Source organism: Ictalurus furcatus, chromosome 22, assembly GCF_023375685.1.
Source record: "Ictalurus furcatus strain D&B chromosome 22, Billie_1.0, whole genome shotgun sequence".
In the NCBI taxonomy this organism is placed as follows: domain Eukaryota; kingdom Metazoa; phylum Chordata; class Actinopteri; order Siluriformes; family Ictaluridae; genus Ictalurus; species Ictalurus furcatus.
This window is the reverse complement of record NC_071276.1, coordinates 11,494,832-11,510,580: the sequence shown is the minus strand read 5'-3', so window position 1 is coordinate 11,510,580 and position 15,749 is coordinate 11,494,832. Positions and strand designations below refer to the sequence as shown.

Here is a 15,749-nt window from a genome sequence, read left to right as displayed (position 1 = left end):
GTCTATGTTCATTTATCAGTTCAAAAACCTATGGAATACATTAAGCAAATGAAATGTGTGTTATACAGTTGGACTTCATTCTGGACTCCTGGTGTTCATTCACTGAGGAGGAGGTGGGTGCATGCTTTGGTTTTGGAGAGTTTTAGAGAGAATTTTTTGCACTGTTTTGCCCATCTGAGATGCATGTTGTGTTCCAGGTGCACTAAATGCATCAGCAATCCTGTTCAAATGGAGGCATAATGAGGCTTAAATCACACTTTAATGCTACAAACTGCTTGAGCCAGTATCACTGACCCATGGTGAGTAGCCTTCCATTGATTAGTCTTCAGTGCAGTCTACTTGATGCAATTATGTGTCAGATTCTGCTCGGGTTTTGATGGATGATTTCATTGAATAATTTCATAACATGCACCAAGGCCTTAGCATGAAATAAACACTGAATAGTAATAGTGTAATAAACAATTAGACAGAAATACATGTTGAAATGTGCAATCAAATATGACCTATTATTTTATTTTTTTCTTTCGGCTGCTCCCGTTTTCAGGGTCACCACAGCAGATCACCTGTCTGCATGTTGATTGTGACACAAGTTTTACGCCGGATGCCCTTCCTGACACAACTCTCCCCATTTTCCAGGCTTGGGACTGGCACTGAGAGTGCATTGACTCGTGCAGCCCTTCAGTGACTGGGGTTGGTTCCCTGACCGAATCGAACCCCGGCTGTGGCTATGAGAGTGCCGCACGCTAGACTTCCAATATTGTGTTTTAAAAGATAACCTTTGCTATACTAATTTATCTAAAAGGCAGCACACTTTTTTCAAAGCATAAATCATTTTTATACCACTGCAGGATTTCTCTACAATTAAAATTTCTGAGTGAACTTAAGTTGCAAGTGTGAAGCAATGGGGTGCCAGTCTGGAAACTGGCAATTTGATCATCTTCTCACTGTCTTCAATATTTTACATCTTTTTAAAAAATGATTTCCATTGTTCTACTGTTTTGGGCTAAGGCACAGACATACACAGTACAGATTCATTGACCTCCTGCTAGACAGTGGCCCAAATCCAAAGAAATGAATTTCTCGTCTTCTTGCCTGACAAATGGCCTATGAAATATGTCATTTATTGGAACTGTAAAGTTGGCGAATATATAGTGCAAGGAGCTATGATGATATAAATAACTATATATCACTTCTGCTGTCAGGGCCTGGTTTTCCTATAGATTTGTAGGCAGCTTACTTTAATAAGTATCAGCCCATCTGAATATAATCCATACTGGTAATTGTCCACCGACTCTAGGAGAGCTATATATTATACAAGACGTAAGCTTTCTTGGAAGAAGTGCTTCATAAATGCTTCCCATATGGACAATTTCATTATTCAAGCTTCCAGATCTAATCTCCAACTAAGCAATATGGCCATAGTGAGTTTGTTTAATTTGATTATATTTAAACCTTTTAAACCTTCTCTCTTCCACTCAACAACAAAAAAAAAAAAAACACAATGAATGTGCTAGACTTCATGGTATTGTAATACAAACTCGTTTTCTTCAAATTATTAAATCCTAATGACAGCCTTTTTTAGTGTAAGATTTGTAGTAAATAATGGCACGCTGTTCTTGTGTTCATTCTCACAGCATTGGCAATGCACTGGGATAAGTGAAAAGTTTGAACAAAAGAAATCCATAGTCCATGGTTGGGGGTTTGATTCCTGCCTCCACCCTGTGTGCACAGAGTTTGCATGTTCTCCTTGTGCTTCAGGGGTACCTCAGAGGCTGATTGGCATTTCCAGATTGTCTATTGTGTGTGAATGTGTGTGCAATTCAGAGGATCTAGGGTGTCCCCCACCTTGTGCCCCAAGCCTATCCCTGGGATAGGCTCGAGGCTCCCCGCAACCCTGTGTAGGATAAGCAATACAGAAAATGGATGGGTGAAGTCTGTAATATATTAGAGTCATAAACAATACCTGAGTGCAAGAAATAGAGAAGAGGAGCAAGAGGGAAGAAGAGAGCTGCTGGTCTGTAAATGTGCTTTGAAACTTGACCCAAGAATGGATCTGATAAGGTATAGGAGATGGGAAATGCTACAGGCTTTTATTTAAATAGTGTTTGGTCAATTTGTGCCATATCCCTGATCCCACATTTAGGCAAAAAAATCAAAACAAAAAACATCCCAAGTATCTTTTAGCCTTGATGTAAAAGTTCAATCTTCACTTGTATGCATGACACAGTTTTACCTTATCTTTCTTCTGTTTTTCATCCTGATATATGTGCCATCTTTCGCCGTCGTTGCTGAAAGCAAGCTTATATGAGCCCACAAACTGCACATGGCCAAAATCTTTCGCCCCCTGGGTAATGATACCTGTGATTTTGGTTGGAACAAGCATGTCCACCTGAAAGACAAAGAGACAGAAAGAGATGGAGAGAGGGAAAGAAAAAGACAATGAGAACAAATGTCAGAATCCCACTGTCATTAACAAGCGTGAGTGATGGGAGCTTTTTCCCTCAGTCTTAAAGGTTCATGAGAGTTTTGAAATGCATCTGGAAATTTTTATACAGAAGGGAATCAGCAAAACATTGCTTCAGTTATTTGCAGTATATTGAACCATATTGCTTAGGCACTTCAGAACGGAAAGAGCAACTCAGCAACCTCTCAGCCAAAGGTCTAGCATTTGAGTTAAAGGAGAACTCAACCCTAAAGTACATTCAATGTCTTTGTATTGAAATTTTTGTCATGTTCTTATAGCATTTCTATTGCAAACTTGTTGGTTGGTGCTCTATTTTCATTGTTACCAAGTTAGAGGTTGTGTCCTTTGCTGATATTACAGCAGGACTAACACTAGAGCTGTTGCAGTGGTGTTTAACCCTCTATGGGAGTTATGAAATAGCAGTTTCAAAAATTCTACAAATGGTTATTTTACTTGTATTTGAACCTAAATGCAATAATCAATTTTGAGCTTTGACCTTTATTTTGCCTTGATGTCATTTATAAATATAAATGACTTTTAACCATTAGGAATGAACTTTTTTCAATTTGTAACATCAGTCAAAACTCCTTCTATTAAATGTAATAAGAGAAAAAGAAATTACACAAATCTCACACATAAGGGAAAACAATCAAATTTCACGGGTTTTATACCAAAAGAGCAAGAGCTTCTTTTCTCACTCAAAATTTCCAGCAAAGTTAAATTTCATAATAAATAGAAAAACAGACAAAAATGTTTTAGAATATAGCTGTAGATGCAGCTATAGACAGTTGTTCTGAGGTACAAGACTGGGCTCAGGTAGTTATTTACACAAGCATACTATAAATACTGAATTAAATTCTTTTATTACAGTTACTTTTATTACCTCCAATAACGAAGTAGTAAAAAAAATACCTCGTATAACAAAGAATATATGGTATACAGTGTATTGCACTGTGTATATTCCACTGGGTAGTCCAATAGAAGATACACTGTAATATGAATATATGCATAGTAAGTGCAAGTGTTGAGCAACATTTGAGTGAGCAAGGGTTGAGTAAAGTGTCTGGATATTACAGTCCAAGAAATAAAGTGTGATGCCCTTAATGTCCAGCTATGACTCTGTGGTGTTGTTCAAGACTCTTATTGCCCTGTAGGTTAAAAAAAAAACTGTCTATGAGCTTAATAAAACAACATTAGCTTCTACCAGAAGGGAGCTGCATAAGCAGGCTGTGGTTCATGAGGCTGCAGTCTTTTATGATCCTTCAGGCCTTCCTCAGAAAGGCCTGACATACACACCGTCTGGTGTGTATGTCCTGGAGGGAAGGAGGATCACTTCCAGTGATACACTAGGCAGATCGTACTTCACAGGGCAGGGTTTTTATGGTTGAGAGCAGTGCAGTTCCCAAACCAGAAGGTAATGCTACCAGTGGTGCTACCATTTAAGCTACCTACGTCAGTCACAAATTTTGGCCTCACTTGGCAATCACCTGTAGTGACACCCACAAAGCTCCATAAAAGGCAAAGCTCACAGCTGGAATGATGAGTGAACGGCAAAAATAGACTTTCTCAGAAGCAGAAGTGAAAGTTCTTTTGACTCATGCCTGTGCCAATAAAAATATCTATTATTTCACAGTGTAAGATTACCTTAACCTGAATTACAGAAAAGGTGAATTAGATGTGAATTAAGTGAGATGAAAAGAAAATGGTTTGTCATGAAAATGGAGGGAAAATATATACATCTACTGTACCATGAACAAGGACATCACACAGGGAAACTGCTATGTTTATTAATTTATTTATTCAAACCAAAGTGTCTCGGTGACTCTGATCCAGATAGACATTCCAGATCGTCCACTTATCGGTCACTTAGTGTTGGCTCTACTAAAGTGTTGCACAACCTTAAAAAAGATGCACTGCCAAGCAGAACTGACTTGTATACCACCTGAGCCTGTGCCTGTCCTCCATTTACACAGCGGCACTCTTAAATGCTGCTTACTGTAAATGGATACAACAATGTATTCTTCTATTTACAGCAGTAGCCCATGACCACAGATTTTTGTGGGGCAGGATGACAATGACAATAATGACATAGCCTCAAACAAAAGTAATAATGAAATAGCCTCAAAATTAAGTTGACAGTATGTTTTTTTTTTTCTTCATTGCTTCATTTTGAGAAGTTTTAGACAACTTCAACTATGTTTAACTTCAACTATGTTTCAACTATGTTACAGCATTTTTCATTTGCCAGGTTTCCAGTTCAATCTAATTCTAGTATATCTCAAAAATCACACAAAAGTATGCTTTCCCACGTTTGCACATCATCTAGAATTGGCTTATGTCTGTCCACTAGCAACATTTTTTAAAATCATTGGTCACATTAAAGAGGTAGTTCAATACTGAATGAAGGCTTTATGAAGATTAATATTTGTTGAACTGCTGATTCACTATATGGCCATCACACCTATATTTGCACATTCAAAATCCATGGGCATTAATACACAGTTAGTTCCCCCTTTGCTGTTATAATAACCTCCACTCTTCTGGGAAGGCTTTCCACTGGCTCTTGGAACATGGCTGTAGGGATTTGCCCATTCAGCCATGGGAGCATTAGTGAGGTCAGGCACTGATGTCAAGTGAGAAGGCCTGGGGTGAAAATCAATTCACTCCAAAGGTGTTCAGTGGGGCTAAGGTCAGAGCTCTGTGCAGGCTACTTGAGTTTTTCCACATCAACCTTTACAAATGTCTTTATAGACCTCACTTTGTGCATAGAAGCATTGTCATGATGAAACAGGTTTGGGCCCTTAAGTTCGAGAGAAAGGAAATCTAGATTCTAGAACATTCTAGAGAACTTTGTTCCTGCAACTTTGTGGCAACAGTTTTTCGAAGAACCACATATGGGTGTAACGGTTAGGTGTCCGTATATTTTTGGCTGTATAGTGTATGAGAGCCCCACCTGCCACTATGAATGTGCCACCACTGGATATTTGTGTAAGTATATGTGTATCGAAACCCTGATCCTGCTTTATTTGTGCTCTGTCAAATCTTCAGCAAGACACTAGGGAGAAAAATACCCCAGCAAAAACTCAGCCCACATTACATGATGTGAAAATGCCACAACTGCAGTGGAGAAACTGTATTTTAATCAATGCAGTTACTAAAACTTAACAAAGCACCACAAATTTGCAACAGCCCTGAAAAAATATGTCAATAAGGATTATGCATTACAACATAACCCTCTGGACTTTTGCCCCTACTCTGTGTCTGCCTATATATCTGTGGGTGTGTGTGAGACACTTCTAAACTAATTGCACCAGCTGCAGCAGTAAACAAAGAGGGTCGCGAGTGAATGGAAATGTCAGGCCAGTGTGTGAGCGCTTGATTACACACAGAAGGTTGCACACAAAGCCAATCTTGTCCTGACCAAAGATTCATGCTAGCCACCAAAACAACAGCAGGCCTTAAAGCAAGAGTCATAAATGGTTGCTGTCAAAAAACAAAACAAAACAAAAAAAACTTAAACCTCATTCGTAATTCTGTCCTGTAACTCATGCACCCCATGCTTTGATGAGCGCAACTGATTCAGGGTGAAAATGAGCTTGAGATTTGCCCTCAGTGTTGTAACCTCCCTCCTGAGGGTCTAATCTCTCTGTGCGAGTATACTTTGAAGTCTGTGAAGCTTGGCTTGGTTTGCTTGTGGCTGCCTCATAAAAAAAAAATCAATTGAGACGCAATAAATAAATAAATAAATAAATGGAAAAAACTCCTCAGGGCCCAGCCAGCTGTGACAGACTACACCACCCACGCTGCTCAGCTTTCTCTCTGCCTCCTTCCTCTGCTCTTTGTATGTCGGTGGGTTTCCTGACAGCAAATATATCTACTGTCACTTGAAAATGTATTAGGAATAATTAAATAATAAAAAAAAAACAATGAAAAAAAAAGATACATTAATTTAAAGAGATTACAGTCATCTTCCCCACAAGAGTTTAAAGTTGGATTTAGAAAGGGAATAAAAGACGCATGTAGCACGATGGTCTGAAAGAACTCCACACTGCTACGCTTGCTTCCCTGAAGCTTGCATAATTTAACTGTCCACATGGAAGGCTCATTTGCAATAATTTGCATTTTCTGACCCAATTTCTTGCCTCCAGTTGAATGAGGGGCCAAGGTTCATATAGAGTCAATGATATGCGCACTTTATAAAGAAGTCAAGCCGTTTTTTGGACACTCAGATAGATATCACTATAAATGAGCCCTACTGTATTTCTGTCATGTATTACAGTTTTTCTCAGTCACTTTGGTACATTTCTTGAATCATCCTTAACATCTGCAAACGAGTAAATGCATTTCTCGAAACAAGTGGTACAAACAGCACCACACAATGGATTACCTGCAAAAGTCTGGAACTTGCTTAAAATCCTTAGTTCATCTCCCAAAAGTAAATATTTATGTCAATGAACATATCAGTGGCATCAGAATGACAAGTCCTTGTGTCATTGTTCACAAACAAAATATTAAAAATGCTTAGCCATGTTGTCAATATAACCGTCTACTCTGTCACTATTTCCTGATGTAAACTATGGCTACGGTTTTGATGACAATGATTGAAAATGCACAAGGCTGCACTTTTTCTGTATGGCATATATCAGTTTCTACAAAGTTATACATTACTGTATGTGGGCTAGTGATTGCAAGAGATTGGAAAGGATTCACATTTATGCTTTTACTGTTGGTCTATCAACAAATTATACTCTTCCACCATGCAGCCTTACTTCTCTTCCTCTTTCTGGCTGTTGACCCTGTTCGTTTCCTTGTTGTTTTTACATTGTCAGAAATACTAACACTTTGTTGTGCTCTGCCTATATATGCTTGCCAATTGAAGGTTCATGAGATGCACCTCTGAACTGTTTTAGAGAACTGGTGATCATCAGTTTATCTAACACTTCTCCTTCATTACTGAAAGTCAAGATTCAACTGAGAGCAATGAATCAATTCAGGACACATTCACAACAAAAGTCTAATAGAAATGTATAGAAAATATGCTTTATAGATTATGACAACTGGTTTAACCATTTTGCATTTAATGACTTGTGCATTGAACGAATGCCTAGATGTTTTGGGGGGTAAAAGTATTCAACAGAGAACCAGTATAATATATTTTGATTAACATGACATAAGCACTTGATCATCTAGGAAACAGCTGACAGTTGTACATAATCAATTGCATGAATGTACCAAAGCACTGGCAATTTGTTCAAAAGAAAAATTGCTTTTATAATGTGCACAAGTTACTAGATGATGTGGAGATTGAAGGAGGAGTTTTGAGAATTCCATTTATGATCTGAGAAATGTACCAAAGTGACTGAGAAAAACTATAAGTATAGAAATGAGATTCAACTTTGTAAACTTAATGGACCTGTTAGGTCCATCACGTGACACTAAAACAAGACATTCTGCAAAAGTAATTTGCTCTCGGAGAATAACACATGGTTCCTGTAAACTTTTGAGCCAGGCATTTTAGATCCAGGTAGACATATGTCACAGGGGTTAGGCTTGGCACGGCATACATCATAACAAATCAAGGTCTAGATAATATAAGAAAATACAGTGTATTGGACAGTGGATATAAAAAGTCTACACACCCCTGTTAAAACTTCAGGTTTTTGTGATGAAACCAAGATAAATCAAACCCTTTTACTATTTGTTAGAATTCAAGAAGAAGGCACATTTGTCGATTGGTCAATTGCAATCTGTTCAAAAATAAATTCACATTCATTTAGGGCTTGACAGTTACTGAATGTCAGTGAACACACAGACTCACACTCGTTATACGTTTGGAAGCTGAAAAGATGCTTCTAAAATCACAGAAGCGTTCAATAATTTGTTCTTTATAATTTTATTGCTTTCTACCTAGGAATGAACTACATAATAAACAAGACATACAAGAAAAACTAGCTAAAGCCTGCACTTGATAAAAAATTTTTTAAATAGAAAATATATATATATATATACTTTATTGTTTTCTTTTAAAATGAAACACATTTTCTCTCAAATGATGGTGTCATTTAGTACTTTGACATTGTCTTTGATTTATTTGTCTGTTTAGATTTACTCCATTACCTCTGCTTCGGATTTCCTCAACAAACAAGTGCTAGCACGGCAATATGACTTTACTTACTATAATGGAAGGAACTGAAGGTCAGTGGAACGACATAAGAATGGAAGCAAGTTTGCAAGTAAATTACATAGAGTCAGAGGCCTCTCCACAAACTCAAAAGTTAATTTAGCGGCTAATGAAATGAGCAGTCTAGCTGAAGTAAACTTATTAAACTTAGTAAAGTGAAGGAATAATTGGTCAAACCATGTGAAACCAAATTACATTTGAAATGCGATTATAAGTAAAAACACACTATCAATGTACTTCTAATGCTTGTGTAAATTATTTCAGGATGCTAACAGATAGGAGAAGCGTGTAGATAAGAAATGCATTTAAAGGTATTCACTTATAGATCATCCACACACACACATACACAAAAAAGGAATACATATTTTTAAAGCACATTTAACAAAAGCTTGGTTAAATTGTTCACTTGTTTGATTGTTTGTTTTTGAAAATGAAAAAGATGAAAACTGTTGTTTGACATAACATTATGAAAATTGCAGACAGTAAAGTCTGTTAATAATTTCATCCATACATCCATCCACTTTCCATTCTGCTTATCCTACACAGAGCCGCAGGGAGCATGGAGCCTATCCCAGGGAACTTGGGGCACAAGTCAGGGGAAACCCTGGATGGGGTACAATTGCAAGGAACAACTGCACACCCATTCACGCACTATGGATTGGAAATGCCAATCAGCCTACAACACATGTCTTTGATGAAATCGGGGTTCCAGGAGGAAACCTGTGAAGCACGGGGAAAACATGCAAACTACACAGGTGTGATTTGAATCCCTAACCCCAGAGGAGCAACGCAAACGTGTTAACCAATAAGAATTATATCCACTATTTGTTATTGTATTTGATCCACTGAATACTGCATCACACACTGCATTTCTGTTAGTTTACCAAAACAACATGGCTGCAGGTGGTGTTCCTATTGATTCTTCTGCACAGCAGGGCAAATATTGATAAAAGTGGTTGCACCTGGTAGTGAGGAATGCATCTAACAACAGCCATAACACATGAAATACATGTCCTGGCCAAGAATAATTACAGTATTGTTGTGTGCAACTGACCACAATGTGGTACATGCTAATTTATTAACACAACCACTACTATAGCAGGCACTAAACATCCAATTACTATTAATTTGTGTGACTGGGCATAGGATTTGTTTATTACATCTCCTACACATGAAGCAAGACAAGACTAGATGGTTTCATTAAGCACTCCCCAAGGAGAGACACCAATGGACATTAATGATGATATTTTCTACATTGCTTTTTGTTCCTATAGTAGCAGAAATATTACAACAAGCTACACTCTTGGAAACTTTTGGAGTAAATGTTACTGCACACCTTAAAAAAGTGAACTTGAACTGTTTTCACCTATAGCTATACATGTTTGCTAATGGTGTGTGCGTGCATGTGTGTGTGTGTGTGTGTGTGTGTGTGTGTAAAAATATCCTCATTTATATCACCTGGGACAAAAATAAAAAAAAACTAAATTTATGTACAGGTTTTTACAGAAAAAAAATTGAGTCTTCAAAAAAGGATAATCATGTCCATTACCAAAAATACAGAGTGGTGTCTATGCCATTGCATTAATATATAACATACTGTATAATGTGATTTACTAAACCTGACAGTCACTTCAGGAATGGCAATTGTGTGGGCAAATGAACACTGATAGGCAGGTATTAAATTTGCAGAATCCCATTTCTGCCAGTCAAAATCAAAATTAATACCATAAGTAGTACTATTTGCTAAGTGTGAATAGTGAGAAAGTAAAAAAAAAAGTAAGCTTTAGTACCTAAAATAATCAGATTTCTCAAAATGACTTAATACCAGAGTAACACTGTATTTATATTCAACATCTGCAGCACATTTGAACAACCAGTAATAACAGCATTTAAATAATCATGTGAGATACACAGGTTCTCTTGTATATTCATGTGTACACGGACATTTTACATATCTGTCTATTCTGAAGTTTTACAACACGTCTAATCACCTTTACTCTGTTATATGATTGTGTTGATGTTAGCATTGTTAATCAAACACAACACATGGAACTGACTGCACATGCAAATTTGGGATCTTAGTACATCAGGTTTTCTGTTTTTCATTAATCTCTAATATCTATGTTTACCATAAGGGACTTTTTGATTACTCCGTTTTTTTTTCTTTTCTTTTAATTGCCTCAGTGAAAAATCTGACATCCAGACTGAAAGAACCTAATTGGAAAAATGACATAGCAAATATTATAAATACTATTCTTTCAGTCATAGGCATTGTAAATCCTGATTGGCAGTGATGAACATTCTGAGTGAGGATTGGAGTGTTGTATTTCATTTATTATGTCTGACATTTAATCAGAAGTATCTCCAGCCTCCATTTAGCCAGTCTCTAGTTTCAGACACACTTAACAATTCCTATCATGCACTCTTATGTAAATTCTGTTTTCTCTGCTCAGGTGTTCCCCTACATATGCTGCTGCCTTTCTTTCCTAAACCTGAAGAAATTAAGAAAGGCTCCCTGATTAACACAAACACACGTTCCTCTTAGCTGTGTTGCTGGTGTTAATCAGGGCCATGCAATCCAGAAGAAATCAATCTTGCAGGAATCTAATTAATGTCACAGCCATGCACTCCTGCACTTGACTAAAGACAGTAAGCAATTTGCAATAGTGCTGGAATCTCAGGGATCACTGCAGGTGACATTCAATACCAAAATAGATCTGCCTGCGTTTCATCTCTACAGTAAAACTACAAACATTTACTGGTGTGGTGTAATATAGGTTTAGCCCAATGAACTGAAGATAAGCGATAATCCATATCAGTATTATTGGTTACTGCAATTACTGGTAATAGCAGTATTACTGCTCTTTTTAAAATGTAGAGTTTAAAGAAGTTTAAAAATTTTGTCAAATAAATTAATGTGGTGCCTTTTGTGTAATGTAAATGTACATAACTGGACTGATATTTAACAATACTGGTATTAATGTTGTTTTGTTTTTTTTCCCCAGGTCCTTCAGATTCATGGTCACACTGGTATCCACCCTATTATGAGTTGTTTCAACAAGTCATTCATATGTTCTTTGTAAATTAATGAATAAAACAGGGCCAAGTGATTACCATATTAGCAAAAATGCAAAAAAGTGATATCCATAACATACTCTGACATTTTAACCCTTTCCCACAGTACACTTGCATTCTGTTCCACCAGCAGAATGGAAATTGACTTAACGGACAGTTTAAATCAGTATAAACAAATTAATTATATCGCAAGTCTGTTATAAGGTTAGTCAGGACACTGTTGGGTTTCTGTGTAGAGTATCGTGACTTTGGCTGTGTCCAAAATTGCGCACGGCCTTTGAAACAGTACGTACTAATGTGTGTGTAGTATGAATACAATCCTGGACATACTGCATTTGCCACGTTGGCACTGCCATGTGACCTTCGACATCATAAACACAAAAATGTTAAGGGGACCACCAGATTAAAGCAACCACACTAACGGCAAAATGCACATCAGGAAAGTTAACTGAATTAGTCATTTAATGTGGATAGTGTTAACAGGCTGAGGTAAATTCGTTGCCGTTAGCTTGGCCGGCTAAAGAATGATGGAGATCACAAAAAAGGTTTCAAATACAGTGACAACTGTAAACCTTCAACAAGTTAAAAAAAATTTCAGGTATTGCTGAACAAGTCCTGTTTAACCAAGGTTTAAACTTACAAAGAGCCGACACACTGTGTTCCGTGATTTCTTTTCCTGAGCTCGTCCGCATCAGTCCCATTGCATTATTAGATTTTTGACTCGCGTAGTGTCCATTGGTTGCATATTGCATAATCTCGCCAGAAGCACTATGCTATCCGGGTATTTCTTAATCAATCAATCAATCAAACTCAATGTTTATTTATAAAGCACATTTAAAAACAACCGAGGTTAACCAAAGTGCTGTACAGTGAATATAAGGATCTTAATGTTCAAGAAGGAGTGTACATCAGTTAAGTCAGTTAAGTATTGAGGTGCCAGATTATTGAGGGTTTTGCAGACAAATAATAAGATTTTAAAGTCTATCCTATACTTAACAGTGAATCAGTGCAAGGAGATTAGAATGTGTGCAATATGGTCAAATTTGCACTTCCCTTTGAGAAGCCTGGCAGCTGCATTTTGTACTAGCTGCAGACGAGAAATGGAGGACTGAGAGACACCATAATACAGCGAGTTACAGTAATCAAGCCGAGATGTTACAAAGGCATGGATTACTGTTTCAAAGTTACTCATGGATAAAAAGGAATTAACTTTAGAAAGAAGGCGAAGATGAAAAACAAGACTTGACAACAGCAGTTATCTGTTTGTCAAACTTTAGGCTGCTGTCAAATAGTACGCACAGGTTTCTGGCACACTGCACATTATATGAGGCAAGAGAGCCGAGATCGTACTCAAAAATGATGTTTTCACATTTTTTTCTTGCCTACTGAGAATTCGGACATACTACCCCTCTGGTGTATTGCTTTTCACGTACTGTGTAGTAGGGTAGTACGCGATTTCGGACGCAGCCTCTGTGTTTAGCTGCTGGTGAGCAGGGCAATGGGAAAGGAGAGGGGTGGTCAAACAAATATTGATACACAATAGCATTGTAACAGAGATAGGTACAGAAAACGGACAACACAAGTAAAGTATTTTATTTAATTTTTTATAGTAAAACACTGTATACAACTGCCACAATTAAATACAATTTTTTAAACCTAGTGGGCTAGCAAATTCTTAAAACATTTCATATGAGCCATTAACCACTGCTGTGAAGTGTGACATTTCAGATAAATTCAATGCCAAAACAGGCACAAATTCCATTTCATGCCTGTGGTAAGAAGAGTTAAATGATGCTTCTCTTTCTTTCATTTATCTTTTTATGACTTGACTTGAAATTCTGAGTTAATTTTTTTTTTTTAAGTTTCAGCTTCCTTCATTGACATGTTGGTCTATTTTTACTTTGGTTAATGGTTTCCTACCAACAATGGCATTTGATAGAAGCATGAGTAGGATTTATCTGTCGATGCAGCTCTACCTAAAGAGAGCAATGCAGCAGCGCTTTAGCCTTTCTGTCCAGCACTTTCACCTCGTCGTCTGTACACTCAGAGCAAACAGATCAACTTCCAAAGCTTTAACTTTCATACTAATAGCCCTGTCAGCACTATCTGGAAACACTCCATAAAATAATGAAAATACAGCACCAACCATCAAATTATTAGCACCAGAATCACCAAACACATCACAAATATTTCAATATAAACATATTTTATGTGTTTCATGGTGGAGTTTTCCTTTCACTTTATCTAAATAAAAGCCCATTTTTGTTACAATCTTGCCCATACTGCAGGCTCTGTTCTGAATATATTGCAATGAAAAACACTTAGATTAAATCTACAATAGGTTTTTGAGTTTGTCTTTCAAGACAAATGGAGGCCTCAATTGCCAGAGGTGTAGTTTTAGATCAACCAACAAGTTGTGATACACTAATGACAGCTGTATAATTTACAGCAATGGCTGTGATACATCAGTTCAGTGAGCAGTGCAGTGATTTGTGCCCACGGCTTTGCCTTGTGATCAACATTACTGCTGGCCAATTATGAAAAGTAGCATCTTCGGAAAGAAGCTATATGTGAGGCTGCTTCACAGCAGTGTTCGAGGTGGACATAATTATGCTGCATGTGCAACTACGGACAAGTGCATATTTATCACAGTACAAGAGATAATTATCTGAAAGAAACCTAGAGCAGTCAGATGACAAATGAGCAGTGAAAGTGGAAAATTAGACATTGTCTTGCTTATGATGTGAATACACATGATCCTGTGACAAATGCATGAGCAGCCGGACATTGGTTCAGTTGAAAGTGACTCATTCATGTCAGAAGAGGAAACCTCACAATAAATCATTAAAAGTGTAGAAGAAATCTGCTCTGTTGGAAATCTTAAAAGTAAATAAACTTACAATATACATTTAAGCTTAGTGTAATATACAGTGGTGCTTGAAAGTTTTTGAACCCTTTAGAATTTTCTACATTATAAAAAAGTCACAAACAAGACTTTTAAGTCCTAAAAGAAGATAAAGAGGACCCAATTAAACAAATGAGTCAAAATTATTATACTTGGTCACTTATTTATTGAGGAAAATTATCCATTATTACATATCTGTCAGTGGCAAAAGTATGTGAACATTTGCTTTCGGTATCTGGTGTGACCCCCTTGAGCAGCAATAACCGCAACTAAACGTTTCCGGTAACTGTTCAGTTTGATCAGTCCTGCACATCCTCTAAAATGCCTGGTCTACTACAACTGGCAACATTGAGGATTAATTTGTATTCAGCCACCAGTCATATCGTCATGATATTTAGTGGAAGCATTAAGATGTGAGTACACCTCCTTTACCCAAACTTATTAAAAGGCAAGCATAGAGCTAATAGAACCCAGCATCTTGTTTTCAGTCATTAAGGATGATAGTTCTATCATGTACTGTCATGCACTGTCATGACTATGGATCAGGGGTTATGACAAAGAACGGATTACAAATACTCTTTTTAATGTAATTGAATCATTTTTCTCAGGAATTATATTTTATTAAGTAGGTTTAAATGGTGTGCAATTTATTATCAATTTTTACATTGAGTCTGTTTCAGGTGCTGTAACAATACTTCTTTCTGACTCTACTGACGGTGACTAATGATATAAGCTCACGTATAAGAAAAGGGGCAGCTTGCATCTCTTCCAAATGTCAGCTACCCTGTGGTGTTGCAAGAGCAGCTGGTCAAAAAGATGCCATGGCACATGACTCAGAAGAAGCATGTGCTAGCCCTCCCTCTAGCCAGTTGGTATCTGTCATGCAATAGAGAAGAACTTGAGAGCCATGATCATCCACCTTATCCTCTTTCAGCTGCTCTTGTTTTGGGGTTGCCACAGCGGGTCACCTGTCCACATATTTTGATTCTGGCAAAAAAATTGTATAATGGATGCACTTTCTGATGCAACCCATCCCAATTTCCAGGATTGGGACCAGCACTGAGAGTGCACTGGCTCATGCAACCCTCCAGTGGCTGGGGTTGGTTCCCTGACCAGGAAATGAG

General features: G+C 37.4%; 1 protein-coding gene across 3 annotated transcripts in view; it reads right to left on the bottom strand.

Annotated features, from left to right (window-relative positions):
* The window catches only part of edil3a (EGF-like repeats and discoidin I-like domains 3a), a 194,137-nt gene that overhangs the window by 13,709 nt on the left and 164,679 nt on the right, over positions 1-15,749 (bottom strand). For all 3 annotated transcript variants that reach the window (XM_053610232.1, XM_053610233.1, XM_053610234.1), the window contains one exon: positions 2,234-2,389. In XM_053610232.1, coding sequence (XP_053466207.1) covers positions 2,234-2,389 — 156 coding nt within the window. The remainder of the gene's footprint in view (positions 1-2,233; positions 2,390-15,749) is intronic.